At 42.2% G+C, this 14400-nt stretch overlaps 1 protein-coding gene across 1 annotated transcript in view; it reads left to right on the plus strand.

Annotated features, from left to right (window-relative positions):
* c4b (complement C4B (Chido/Rodgers blood group)) overlaps nt 1-14400 on the plus strand; it is a 59345-nt gene that overhangs the window by 29516 nt on the left and 15429 nt on the right. The window contains exons 17-29 of the mRNA XM_054740320.2: nt 6318-6389; nt 6481-6693; nt 6788-6902; nt 7012-7082; nt 7158-7297; nt 7397-7612; nt 7700-7751; nt 7841-7930; nt 8005-8211; nt 8764-8842; nt 8987-9158; nt 10889-10978; nt 11151-11313. Coding sequence (XP_054596295.2) covers nt 6318-6389; nt 6481-6693; nt 6788-6902; nt 7012-7082; nt 7158-7297; nt 7397-7612; nt 7700-7751; nt 7841-7930; nt 8005-8211; nt 8764-8842; nt 8987-9158; nt 10889-10978; nt 11151-11313 — 1680 coding nt within the window. The remainder of the gene's footprint in view (nt 1-6317; nt 6390-6480; nt 6694-6787; nt 6903-7011; nt 7083-7157; nt 7298-7396; nt 7613-7699; nt 7752-7840; nt 7931-8004; nt 8212-8763; nt 8843-8986; nt 9159-10888; nt 10979-11150; nt 11314-14400) is intronic.

Here is a 14400-nt window from a genome sequence, read left to right on the forward strand (position 1 = left end):
AGAGAGAGAGAGAGAGAGAGAGAGAGAGAGAGGACATTTTTAGATCAATACTTTGGCTCTCTCAGCTGTAACTGACACAGCAGAAATGCTTTCTATATTTGGAACATTTACTTTCTCTATTCCCTTTAATGAAACACATGAAGCATTCCAACTTGTGAACTTTTGTTCAGGTTCATTCAGTTTTCATGGCTTTTGATAAAAATATAAATTTTTTCACAATGTCTGCTGAAAGGGCTGATCTGATGACAGTGACAATGTCTCCGGCTAAAAATAATATTCTCCTCACATATACAGAGGCAGGTCCCAAATTTTAGCCCCTGTTTAGTTGCATCACGGTTTCTAGGCAACAGGACATATGCCAAGGTAAGGATGGGAATAAATCTAAAGGCTAGAGGCCATCCCTTTTACAGCCGTTCACTTCAGGGTTTCCTCTTCAACTAAGGCTCTGCTATCTGGTACCAACACCAGCCTAGGTTGCCTGAGTAGGACCATCGACATATATACTCGACAATTCATATCCATATGTTCGAATTATACATTTTTGTGCCCAAATGTGAGGTTTCCACCACCGCTATTTTGACCATGTCACAGGTCTAGTCATGTCCAGACAAGCAAAGGGTGGGAATGCTACATTTGGAACAGTGTTGGAACCAACGATTGGAACAAATGAACCAGTATAGCTACTAGCAAACTTAGCTGACCCAAGAAGCTAAGAAGGGCTGCTTGGACCGGGGTATCCCACCCGCACAGCAGACTGGCTCCCGTGCGAGGCTGTAGTCATACTGATCGTCTGTGGAGATCTAATCTGGACTGGGACTGTTAAATTACAAGCGGAGCCTCATACAGCTGCGATCGTAGTTGGGTGCCTTAGCCTTTTACATCAGCTCTTGCTCCACGGTCGAAGATAAGCGGGACATTAGCTACATGCTAACCCGAAGCTAACAGAGATTTACCGGCCGTTTTCAGCAAAAAAACGCAGTACAGCGACTCCAAAGTAAAGGCACCTCGGGCCTGCTTAGTAATAAAATCGTAGATAATCTGACTGAGGATATCGGGCTTCGTAGGTCCACTGCTGTGTAAGATCTGCATCTCCGCCGCTGTTGATGGTCCCTTCTCCGGCAGCCAGGGGAAAGCAGGACACTAGCTACATGCTAACCCAAAGCTAACTGAGTTTTTCCAGATGTTTTCAGCAAGAAAAACGCGGTAGAGCGACTCAAAAGTAAAGACACCGCCAGCCTGCTTAGTAACAAATCATAACTTGGTAAGCTGACAGAGGATATCGGGCTTAGTTGGTCCACTGCGGTGAAAGATCCGCGTGTCCGCCGTTGTTGATGTTCCCCACTCTGGAAGCCGGAGGTCAGTAGGACATTAGCTACATACTAACCTGAAGCTAACATAATTTTTCCGGCCATTTTCAGCGAGAAAAATGAGGTTGAGCGACACAAAAGTGAAATGGCGTCTAACAAAAAGAGCTGTGGTGTTTTTGTGGTCCCTCTCAGAGATCCAGCATGAGTCTAGCTTTGGAGCCGGCCTAGCTACCCAGGGAAACGGGAACAGCCAGCCACCTGCTTTTCTCAGGCAGAAGCTGTACACCCACTCAAGGTTCTTATGTAGCCCCACTAAATGTTTGACCAAGCAGTTAAATGGCACAGCATTTCCCCCCATTCAGCCAACGAAAAAGTATAAATTTACTTACTGATAAAAAGAAGCAGAAGCTACTTGGATGGTCTGTTAGTAACCACACCTTGCCCTTTTGTCCAACTAATTCATTGATTAACATTCAAACACAAACATACACACGCAAAAAAACTAAAGTTCGGAGAGTCGAAATGGCCGAACATCTATTAACGTGAGGCTGAGGCCTTTCCCCGGAGCTAGCTCTGAAGTCACTTTTGGGCCATTCCCATCTGTACCGGGTCGGCCCGGGCCGGGTAACGTAGGTTGTTTACATATCTGGGTGGCCTGGTATTTTTCCGGGCCAACCAAGGCTCATTCTCAGCCCTCTTCTCGAGGGGGTCTGCTTCAGGCCGACCAGGGCCAACACACCCACTGCTGACAGCAAATTCACACCTTCCATTAGAGCAAGCCTCTGATTGGTGGGTAGAATCAGCCCACATGGGCTTAAGGCAAGGATGTGTGGAATCAACCGGGCCAGGCTGGGGCCGACTGGGGCTACCCGGCCCGGGCCGACCCGGTACAGATGGGAATGGCCCATTAGATGCTCATTAATTATTCAGACTTTTGAGCATTTAATTCCACTTGACTAGAAGAGTTACAAAAAAAATCAACCCCTTCAAAGTTGTCATTAATGTAAACTAGATCTATTAAGCCTACAATGGTTTTTTGAACCAGGCTTTAAACATGTTTAATTCTGCTGTGAAATGACCATTTTTAACATGGGAGTCAATGAAGATTTGCTCACTTCTGCTGTCAAACCCTAGAGGATGAGGGTGGAACTGCAAATGTTGCCACTTCCTTGTTGTCTTCAAATTTGCTGCAGAATTATTGGGGCTTGGGTAGGACGGGTCCTAATGAGAAAGTTATCTATTCAACCATCCGTTTATTTATTTTTATGCACATCTATGAGGTTGCTTTATGGAGACAGCTGGTCCAGGAAGGAAAACCAGACATTCTTCCCTCCAGTGACACATTCCAGCATCTTCTTGGTATATTTTGAGACATCCAATGTCACGCCTTCTCCCTCACAACCATCAACCTCCTCAAGGGAGGAACCACAGAGCCGCTCAGACCCTCCGAACTCCATTACCCAACATCCCCAGCGCCAGTCTTCCGGTTCACGTCACCCGCCAAGGCTACTTAGGGAGGTGCCGCACAACGCCGACTCACTCAGTCATCGTTCTCACCGAACCGAACTCAGAGTCCAGACCAGATCGTCTCAGCTCAATCAGCCAATTCAAACCAGATCAGCCAGATCTAAGAGACCTGACAACTCCTAGAAGTCAGGCCAGTGCTGTGGGAGCCGCCGTGCTCAGCTGTTTTCTTCACACCGCTGCGCACCCGGCTCCTATATTACACAGCGTGCTCACTCCACCCGGCGTCAGTTCACTCCGTACTTGGGTTAAGAAGCCACGCCACATCTCCAACTCTCGCTCAGCTCGAGTCAGCCATTACATCCATGGGCCAGTGAGAATAAATTAACCCCCTCTCAGCTAAAATGTTTATGTGCCGAGCCATCACCCTATTTCTAGAGTTGGGTTGAAACAATTCTTTGAATAATTCTAACAGCTCAACTCTAAAACGTTTGTAAGGACAAGCAATAGTTGATCTGATTATAGTGTAGCTACAATCCAGAATATTTTTTATCTGAAAAGACGATCTAGAGTCTGACAAATTTATTGTACTTTTAGCCGTTCTTATTACGTCCATATTTACAGTTGAAAGCAATGCCCCTCGTTCATGACCTCTAGCCAGAAACAAAGATAAAAACCCATTATTTCATCATTATTATTCTCACGTTATGTTGTTTATTAAAAAATTCCCATTTCACCCTTCGTGGGGGGTCTCATCCTTCCAAGCTTGAGTCCTCTAGCAGAGGCCTGGGAGCTTGAGGGTTCTGTGCAGTATCTTAGCTGTTCTTAGAACTGCACTTTTCTCGATTGAAATGCCTGATGTTTTTCCTGCTTTAACCACTCCTCCAGTTTTAGGGTTACTGCCCCGAGTACCCAGATGACCACAAGCACCACCAATGTTTTCACTCCAGAGTTTCTTGAGTTTTTCTTTGTGACCCTGGTACTTCATAGTTTCTCGCATCGCTTTTTCCTGATGTTGGCATCACTTGGTATTGCTACATCAACTACAATGGCTGTGCTCTGCTGATGTCCACCACCACAATGTCCGGTTGGTTCGCCATCACCATTTTGTCAGTCTGGATCTGAAAGTCCCACCAGAGCTTGGCTCGCTCATCCTCTACATCCTTAGGGGGTGTTTCCCACTTTGACCTTGGGGTTTCTAGTCCATACTCTGCACAGATATCGGTATTGTAGAAGAAGAAGAAGAAGAAGAAGAAAAGATCTTTCTATAGCGCCTCACAAGAAAAAAATACTGTATCGGAAGTGAAAAAGTTGTATCAGGACAATCTACGTTTAGTCCATTCATGGCCAGGTATATCTAACAATCATTGACGTGGACATGATAGCCTATGCCGTACCGCTCGAAAATCTGTCCCAAAAGGTGAAGATAGATGGTAAACAGAAGGGGCCCTAGGACAGAACTCTCTTTCCGGTTCTTCTTGTTCCGGTATCCGTGAAAACAACATGTTTCCCAGTTCGGAAGAGATAGCGACCGCGTTTGTTTGTGCTTTAGTTTCCTCGTCACTCAAAGTGTGGTGCTGTGCCGCGACTCGCCATTTTGCTCCCTACTTGTTTACTTCCGGTGTTCTGGCGCGTACAAGACGTCTCGCTACTCAAAAGACCAAGATTCTTTGCGAACAGAGCATGCACAGAACACACGCTTTGATGGGGATATCCCGGTATGCGTTAACACGACCAAACATTCGGGTTAAAAAAGGGTTACCCCAGGTGTAGTAACCAGGTTTTTAAAAACCCAGTTATGAGCATATCCGGGTTTTTGGCGGTGTTTACAAGGACCTGCGGAACCGGGTTATTGTGAATATTCGGGTTTTAAAAGGGTTACTGGCTGCATGTAAACGCACTGACAGTCACCAATCCACATACAAAGTGTCCTATTTGTCATGTAAGAACAGAACCAAACCAATGCAGGACCTGAAAGACCGACCCAGTGTTGTAGACGATCTAGCAGGAGTTGGTGGTTGACTGTATCAAAAGCTGCTAAGTGGAAGAAAATGGATGTATGGATGGATGGTTAAATAAAGTGATATTAAGGCAGATCTGGGTTAGGGTTAGACGCAGCAGGCGTAAATCTGCAGCTGTACCTTTCTCGTCGGCCCGGCCGAGAAAATGCCGGGCCCTCAGAAATGTCGCTAGGTTTGTTGCTAGGCGCTTTTTCAAAATACAACTTGTTGAAAAGGATCGAAAAGTCGTTAGGAACAGTGACAAAGTCTCTGAAGTGCAACACTGCCTCTCACTCTGCTGCTATGCTACAGATAGCAAACACTTTGGGCTATGCCTGAGCGTGGACGCGCATGACATCATCATGCAATACGCTGCTTCTGGAAGGCACTGGGGAAGCAGGCTTGTTTGATCCGATCATACACTTTTTCTGTGATTTTACAGAAAAACAGGCAATCACAGTAAAAATGCCAGTGATCATTCTACAGGACCAGGGCGTTGCAGGAGAATGGATGAAGAATACATTTTACATTTCCATAGATGTACTGGTTTTTAAACTTTGTTATAGTCTCTTTAAACAATTATTGCACAATTTGTGTTAAGTGATTAATAAGGCTGCCCAAACTTTCGCATCCAGCTCTATCCTGAGAGTTTGCCAGCATAGGAAGATATCACAGCTCAGCACAACACCAGACCTGTTGTAGTGGAGAGAAAAACACTTGGAGAAAACATAAAGTTAAAGCTGCTATAGCAAATTTGGAAAACAAATTAGCTTAAACATTGTTTTCACACTTCTTAACAACCTTCTATATGTTTATTGTGGAGATAAAAAGTAAATAAAGTGGTCCTTTTGTATTCGTTTAAAAACTTTAGCCAATTACACGGCTCAGACTGAAATCGACCACTGGATCATCCGGTTGTTGATCTCGTAGACCCACCACACTTCTATGTCCTCCATTCACGAGTTTGGTAGCATAGTTTTGATTCTGCTTTCCTGATAGCAAATCTCAGTTCTTATTTAGCAGACAAGTCTCTTTTGTTACCTGAGAGATAAGCAGTGTTTTTGTCTTTCCTTAAATCTTTTGTTTTTTTGTTGATCCTTAGTTTATTATTGTGGTATTTTTAACTTTTTTAAGTGGTATGCACAGATCCACACAGTAAGTGATGTATAATGTCACTGCGTCACCACCTGTAAACTCACATTTCCCATATTTCCCTGACACATTGCTGCATATCTTTGTACTCCTTCAGTCACGGTTAAATAAACATTTTATATCGTAGTTTTTCCGCACGATGTTTTCTAATCTGCTCTGTGTGTCCGATCTCGGACTGAACTGAGGTAGATCAGAGAGTTTGTATACAGCATGTGCCAACAGTAATATTTTATCTTATATTGTGCCTACCGTTGCTCTGGAGAGTGTAACATAACCTGAAACAGGCCCTTGAAATATTTTTTTTATTCAGGGGATTTAAAACCAATTTTTGCACAAGAAATATTATTCATTCAACTTCTCTATGAAACATTTCAATTTCTTTGTCTTCTTTCAGATTTTGAGTGTACCACAACGTCTGTACGTGGCAAACGTTCAGTTGACATCCAACAGGAAATGTTAACTTTAAGTAAGATTTCTTTCAACAACATCTTTGGTTTGAAATAATGTAAAATGGGACAAGATAATTGCCAATTCTTTTCTCTGAATTCCACTTTCAGAAGCCAAGTATGAAGATCCAGACCTCCAAGAATGTTGCACTAACGCATTTTCTTTCATTCCTATGAGACGAACATGTGAGGAAAGAGCCATCAGAGTTGGTCTAGTGAAACAAAATCAAACGTGTGTGGATGTTTTTCAAGAATGCTGCAAAGAAGCCGAGAGGCTAAGGCAAAAACAGAAGCAAGAGGGTGTCCAGAGCGAACTCGGCAGGAGTAAGATTATTTACTTTAAACACCCAAGTTACCAGCGTTTGCTGCCTTTGGTATTATTATCAGTGTCTAACCACAATATTTTACCATCATTTAGCTGCAACCACAAAAGAAATTGTAGAATATTTCCTGATGGATACTGATCAGTATATTCGACGACTGTTCCCTCCAAGTTTTGCATTCACAGAATTTGATGTGAATGACAAAAAAAAGTAAGCTGGGCAGTTTTAGTGTTGTTTTTTTAACTCCATTTTGGTTTTAGCATGATAAAAATAATTTATAATCAAATAATCTTCTTTAAATACCTAAAATCTTTTCTAGGTATCTTTTGAAATTACCTGACTCAATCACCACATGGGAAGTTCAGGTCATCGCCTTATCTTCTGCAAAAGGTAAGAACATGCCCACAAATGTTTCTTAAATAGTTCAAGTAAACGCATTTTTTACAACTCAGTCTTACTCTTCAGGTTTCTGTGTAGTCAAGCCGCATGAAGTTAAGGCATTTAAACCAGCATTCGTGTCTCTGAGGCTACCTTACTCAGTGAAAAGATATGAGCAATTATCTATTGCACCAGTTATCTACAACTATGGTGAAGAGAGACTGCAGGTAACAGTTTGATGGGCACATTAATTAACCTTTTGGTAGAAAAAAATGTCTGTGAATTCCTGATTTTATTTAGAAATCTGGATATCTGCATTTTCACAGCTGGCAGTGAATTTGGACCAAACAGATGGACTTTGTGCCCCTGCTTCGGCCACTAAAGGTACCCACGTGACGGTTGCTGTTGAGCCAATGTCTTCTCAGCTTGTGCCTTTCTCTGTTGTCCCCATGGCATCTGGCCCAATTCCCATCAAAATTCGCCTTTACGATACTGAAAATGAGAAGGGGTTAGATGCAGTGGAGAAAACCTTAAATGTGCAGGTTAGTAGCAAAAGATTATTTTATCTTACTAAAATTATTGTACATCGCCCACGGTCATTTGTCTCTCTCTCTCAATACTTGTTGCAGAATGAAGGATTTGAAATAAGACAGGAAACAACCCATGTGGTTAAATTAGATGGTGAGTGCATTCAGTGCTTTCCTCTGTCCTTCAGTGGTTAACTGTTGTAAAAGCTTTTGTTCTTGAGTTACTCCGTGTGTCATTGATAGGAAGGAGTTCAGCGAAACTGGATATTGATGGAACTTTTCCGGACGATTTAGTCCCGGACTCAAGCGCCAATGTATTTGTTTCAGTAGAAGGTTGGTGCTCTCAGACTCAGACATGCTCATTTACAAATAAGAGGTGTCTCACTATCAGTTTTCTTGTGTTGCAGGGGAGGGCTTTGGCAGTTCACATGCAAGGATTCTTCTTTCTCCAGAAACTGTTGTTAAACTGATCGAACTGCCTTTTGGATGTTTGGAACAGACGACAAACAGACTGGCACCTACCGTGTTAGCCTTGCGCTATCTTGATTTAAGTGATCAATGGTTTGACCTGCCTCCTGGTTCCAGAGATGCGGCTCTTGCAAACGTTGAACAAGGTATGTTTAACATTGGTATGTTACACCAATGTTACACACACGCACACACGCACACACACACACGCGCGCGCGCGCGCACACACACACACACACACACACACACACACACACGCACATAGAGTGAGAGAGAACAGGTTCCATATTTTTTCATATATTTGTTGTAATCATGAGAAAACAACATCACATCCAGCAAAACTATTTCCATGTTTACAATGTCAGTGTCCAGTTATTGGTGTAAGTTTAATTATTCCACTAATTACAGCAGTCTTCCTTTGTTCTTCTAAAAACAGCTGAAAAAAGCATTAGATTATAAATTATGTAAAACGTTGTGATAAATTCATGGTTTTTATTTAACTGCTTAAAAGAAATTATGAAGATGTATTTGCCAAATTGTCCATCCCTACATGTATGCTTTTTCTCCTATTCTTCTTATGACATTTTTCATAATGTGATGTTGCATCCCTTGTTTTTGTGTTCTTAATAATACACAGAACAGCTGATATTGCATTATCTTAATGCTTTAAGAATACATTGTTTTTAATCCTCTTTCAGGTTGTATGACAGTATTAGGTTATAAGGAAAAAGGCAGTCAAGCTTATGCATCATTTTATACTGTAGATTCCAGCATTTGGTAAGTCAATATTTTGTTAATCTTAATTCTGGTTTGATGAACAAAAATTTGTTAAAAATATTCCACAAAATAAAGCTGCTTTTATCAATTACATTGACAACTAGCCTTTACTTACTTATCCCAATTTCTTTCTCTTTTCCTCAGGGCGACTGCCTATGTAGTCAAGGTTATGTCATTGGTGGGAGAGCGTCAAGGAGCAGGACTTACTGGATCAGTACAAAACGACATCATAGAATCAGCCAATTACTTGATCTCAAAACAGGAAGACAACGGGTCATTCATCGACCCAAATCCTGTGATTCACAGAAATGTCAAGGTAAATTATGCCTTGGTTAAGTGGAAAATTTGCAAACTGAATTCCATCCATCCATCCATCCATCCATCCATCCATCCATCCATCCATCCATCCATCCATTCTCTTCCACTTATCCGGAGTCGGGTCACGGGGGCAGCAGCCTAAGCAGAGAGGCCCAGACTTCCCTCTCCCCATCCTCTTGGGCCAGCCCCTCCTGGCGAATCTCAAGTTCAAGATTATTTTTAAAGCCCCTGCCTGCTCCCAGTCAAGGGGGCCCAAGGTATTGAACATAATGTAAAAACAACTAAAACAAAATCAATCCGCTTTATAATAAAATACAGAAATAAAAATTTTTAAGAGTTATAAACAGTAAAACAACAATGATGATCACAACATTCAAACATGAGTAAAGCAACTATACAGATCTAAGATACACCTTAAGCCCAGCTTTAAAAGTGGGCAGCGATGTGGGCTGTCTTGTTTCTAGTGGCAGTTGGCTCCAAAGCCAAGGACCCAGAACTGAAAAGGCACGATCACCTCTGGTCTTACGTTTTGACTGCGATACCACTAGGAGGTTACTCTGATCCTGACTCTGACTCAAGATGTTCCCTGGCCAAACGAGAAACTTAGTCCCTCCACTGTTTCCTGGATCTTCCTTTAGGTCTCTTTCTGCTTGGACATGCCTGGAAACCCTCACCAGGAAGAGGGAGGTGTCCACGAGGCATCCTAACCAGATGCCCAAACCACCCTCAACTGGCTCCCCTCAATGTGGAGGAGCAGTGGAACTACTCCAAGCCCCTACCGGATGGCCAAGTCTCTCCCCCTATCTTTAAGGGAGAGCCCGGACACCCTGTGGAGAAAATTCCTATGGGCGGCTTGTATCCACAATATCTTTCTTTCAGTCACTGCATAAACTCGTGAGCAGAGATGAGGATAGGAACGTAGATTGACCAGTAAATTGAGAGGTTCACCTTCCGTCTCAGCTCTCTCTTTCTAAACAGTTCGGTACAATGCCTGCATCACTGCAGACGCAGCACCAATCCGCCTATCAGTTTCCTGCTGCATTTTCCCTCACTCGTGAACATGACACAGAGATAATGAAACTCCTCCACTTGAGGCAGGACATCATTCCAGACATGGAGAAGGCATTCTACCCTTTTCTGACTACAGACCATGGTCTTGGATTTAGAGGAGCTGATTCACATCCCAGGTGCTTCACACTCAGCTGCAAACTGCTCCCACAAAAGCTGGAGATCATGGTCTGATGAAGCCAAAAGGACCACATCATCTACAAAACCTCACCACCTTGACTTCACCTAGAAACCCTGTCCACATGTTATGAACAGATTGGTAACAAAGGGCAGCCTTGACGGTACCCCATACTCTTTGAGTTCCCCTCACAAGGACCCCAAGGGACACGGTCGAACGCCTTCTTCAAATCCACAAAACACATAAATTGGTTGGGTAAACTCCCACATACCCTTCGGGACCCCCTAAGGGCATAGATCTGGTCCAGTGTTCGACAGCCTGGACAAATACCACTGTACTCCTCCTGAATCCAAGGTCCAACGGATCTCCACACACCCCAAATAGAATTCACCAAGAAGGATCAGGAGTGTTATCCCCTTGTAGTTTGAAGGCACCCTGCAGTCGCTTTATAAGAAGGGGAACCACCACCCCGGTGTGCCAATCTGGAACTGCGTCAGCGTTTTGACTACATCAAACTGAATGTGTGGTATCTCTTAATGCAGGAAGACCAAGATGCTTGGCTGACTGCCTTCATTACACTTGCACTAAGACGATCAAAACAATTCCTGACACTTGAGGATCAAACTAAAGTGGTGAGTTAATATAAATGAATATACTTATTTGCTAATATAAAAAATCTTTTTTTTTCATTTAGTTTTTTTTTTTTAAACTAAAGTTGCATGCTAGCCTGTAAGCTTTAGCATCAATGTTTCTGCTTTACGTGCCATAAGTAAAATTCATTATGCCTCTGTTACCTTTTAACAGCAAGAAAGCACATTAAAGGCAACAACTTATCTTCAGTCCCGGCTCACAGAGATACACCATACTTACGCCATGGCCTTAACAGCCTATTGTCTCGCAGCTTGTTTGCCACAGGAGGGAGATCGACGTTCTGCCTGGAAGAAACTTCAGTCAAAAGCAATAACAGGTATGCATTAGGGCTGCAACAAATGAATATTTGGATCATTGATGAATCGGATGGGGTCTCGACTCAGTTAATCGGATTAAACAGGAATATTTACAAACTACTAGGGAAACATATTTTTTCTCCTTTATGTACTCAATTTAACGACAAAACATGACTAGAAAACAGTTCAAACGTGTGCTAAACAACCTGCTATCACCTAAATATATCCATAGTTAAACTATGATCAGTAAAATTTTGTGTATTTCAATAACATGTAATGGTGACATATCTATTATGTACGGATTAGCAATAATCCAGTTTAAATTATGTCCACAGATAGACGCATAATCCTGCAGAGCAGACTCGAAGCAGCAACCTGACTGCAGCGGTTCGGCTCCATAGCGCTGCGCTGCAGTCAGCTAAGAGTAGACAGGATGGTGGGGCTTTTCTTCCACTTGTAGAGTTTAGATCTTCATAGATTCACGACTACGTGTTTTTTCTGAACCCCACTTGATGGTGAGCCAGCTACCAACCAGCAATGGCTAATCGGCTTGTAGTTGCAGTTTTGATCCACTGTTTCTGCCTTTGCTGGTTTTTCTGTTTTCCTCCACATCACCTAGATTGGCTCATTGTACCCCAGTAAAAAGCATCTTCCTTTCACAATAACAGGCAACTTACCTTTGTTCAATAAAGTTCTGGGGGAAAAGTAACTTGAAAAGATGTTGCACAAGTGCTGTGTCTAAAAATTGTTTATCACACTACGTTTTTTTCATCACACATGCGACATAAATGTACAGCCCTAGCTTACGATTTTAATTAATCTGAGCCTAGGGGTGAATTACTCCAGAAAGATTAGCATAGTGTTTTGCAATTTACACAGACACTGAGCTCTCCCCTTGCTTGTTGATGGCTCTGACATGCTTGAGTTTAGATGCCACATCATCACCGCCGTACTCTCATGCCATGTCTGATTTACATACAGTATGTTGCAGGTGACAAAGGTCTTTGCATGGTTTCACATAAAGTGCTCCCAAACTTTTGAAGTTTTTATTTTCTTAGGTCTTCCTGCTTGAATTTTTCAAATGTATTTATTTGAATGGGACAATGCATATTAATGAAGGCACAGGATGTAAATATACAAGAATTAGCAAAGCCAGTTTCCATCAGTAGCCCCATGTACATAAAGCACAGACATTACTATTTAAAACAAGGTAAAAAACATACAAAATAAGAATTATAAACAAAGATAGCTAAAACATCTGAATAACATAACTCCTTAAATTCTCCATACATGCATAAAAAAGAATCAAATTCAGACATGAGAAAAATCATTAGATTTCAAGGATTAAATGACAACAAGAAGTACAAGTATCGATAAAACCAGATGATTAATGTTGCATTGACGATTTCGAAGTAGCCATGTTTTCAACTGACTTTTGAAAATATGGAAGGAAGGACTGTCTCTTATATTAGCCGGTAACTTATTCCACCCACTGCATCCCTTAATTGATAAAGTATTCTGTGCAAATGTAGTTTTCCTAAATTTAACCTAGTCGATCGGGCATGTCTGGTACTTTTTGCCTTTTAAAGTATTCCAGTAGGGGTGCCAGTGCATTGCCTGTCAGCGATTTGTAAATGAGACAGAAGTTTTAAAAGTCATAAAATCATTAAAGGTTAAGAAGTTATGTTTTTCTAAAATCTTGCAAATGTGATAGGATGGTGGTTTTTGGTCTAAAGTCTTTATTGCTTTTTTATATATTTGTTTAATTGGTTTTAATGCAGTCACTGGTAAATGACCATGTTGTGGAACAATATTCAATGTGGGATAAAATCATTCAGTTAAGATACAGTTTAGCTGCTTCTTCTGACATCAAATGTCTCATTTCTTTAAAATTATGCAGATTACAATTTAGAGGTTTAATTACTTGATTGATATGTATTTTGAATTTAAGTTTGCAGTCCAAGGTGACACCCAGATATTTATAATTTGTGACCAACTCCAATTCCTCAGCTTCCAGGAACACTGAAGACCCAGACCATGCTTTTCTTTTCCCTCCCACTGTCCTAATGGGTGTGAACCTGCAAGGAAAGTTGACCATTGAGCAGGGTTGATGGTTTATCCCTTGGGTCTGCGTGGCAGGGGTGAGGAGTTAGCGCCACCTCACCCCTGCCACGTGAACCTCAAGGGATAAACCATCAACCCTGCTCAATGGTCAACTTTCCTCACGGTGTCACCCCTAAAGACAGTGGGAGGGTTAACCAGAGCAGATTTTACAGGTTTTTTTGTAAACATCATGCACACAGTTTTTTTTTTTTTTTTTTTTTTTTTTTGTTCAGGGACAGACAGTGTTCCCTTAGCCAGGTTTGGATTTTGGACTTAAGCATTTCTGCAACAATTTTCTTGTCCTTACCCTGAACAAAAATCACTGTATCATCAGCGTACATAACTGTGTTAAGTTCAGGGCATACGGTGGGTAAGTTATTTATGTAAATAGAAAATAGTATTGGTCCCAAAATTGATCCTTGTGGAACTCTAGCCTTACGGCGCGGCGCGTGTGCTTATTGAATCTGTATGTGTGTGTGTGTGTGTGTGTGTGTGTGTGTGTGTGTGTGTGTGTGTGTGTGTGTGTGTGTGTGTGTGTGTGCGCGTGTGTGTGTGCGGCGCAGCTCCATGAGCCGCTCCAGTCACCGCGTCTCGTTATTGGCGCCATTTAAACCAATGTTGTAAAATTACTTCTGCCCAGCCCAGATGTGCTCACATGTGCACCCGTGAGCCGTGGTTCCGCTGGAACGCGTCTGACCTCTGACAGACGCACTCTGAACTTCAGATCTTCAGCGCGCTGTTAATAGGCTGACACGTTTAGAATGCTGTCCCACGGTCAGTGTGCTGATATAATAATATAATAATGCTAAAATGCTCAGATGGGAATCATGTCTTGATTTATTTAGTTACATCCACAATGTTCTGTGTGTGAGGTTTACAATGTCAGAACACCTGCATGAGACAGGTGTTAATTACAATCTGCCAGAATGACTCACCACCTTCAGATTTCTCCAACACCGATAAAAATGATCAAATACGGAACATATCGGCGTGCGCAGGTCAGA

Source organism: Nothobranchius furzeri, chromosome 5 (genome assembly GCF_043380555.1).
Source record: "Nothobranchius furzeri strain GRZ-AD chromosome 5, NfurGRZ-RIMD1, whole genome shotgun sequence".
Lineage (NCBI taxonomy): Eukaryota > Metazoa > Chordata > Actinopteri > Cyprinodontiformes > Nothobranchiidae > Nothobranchius > Nothobranchius furzeri.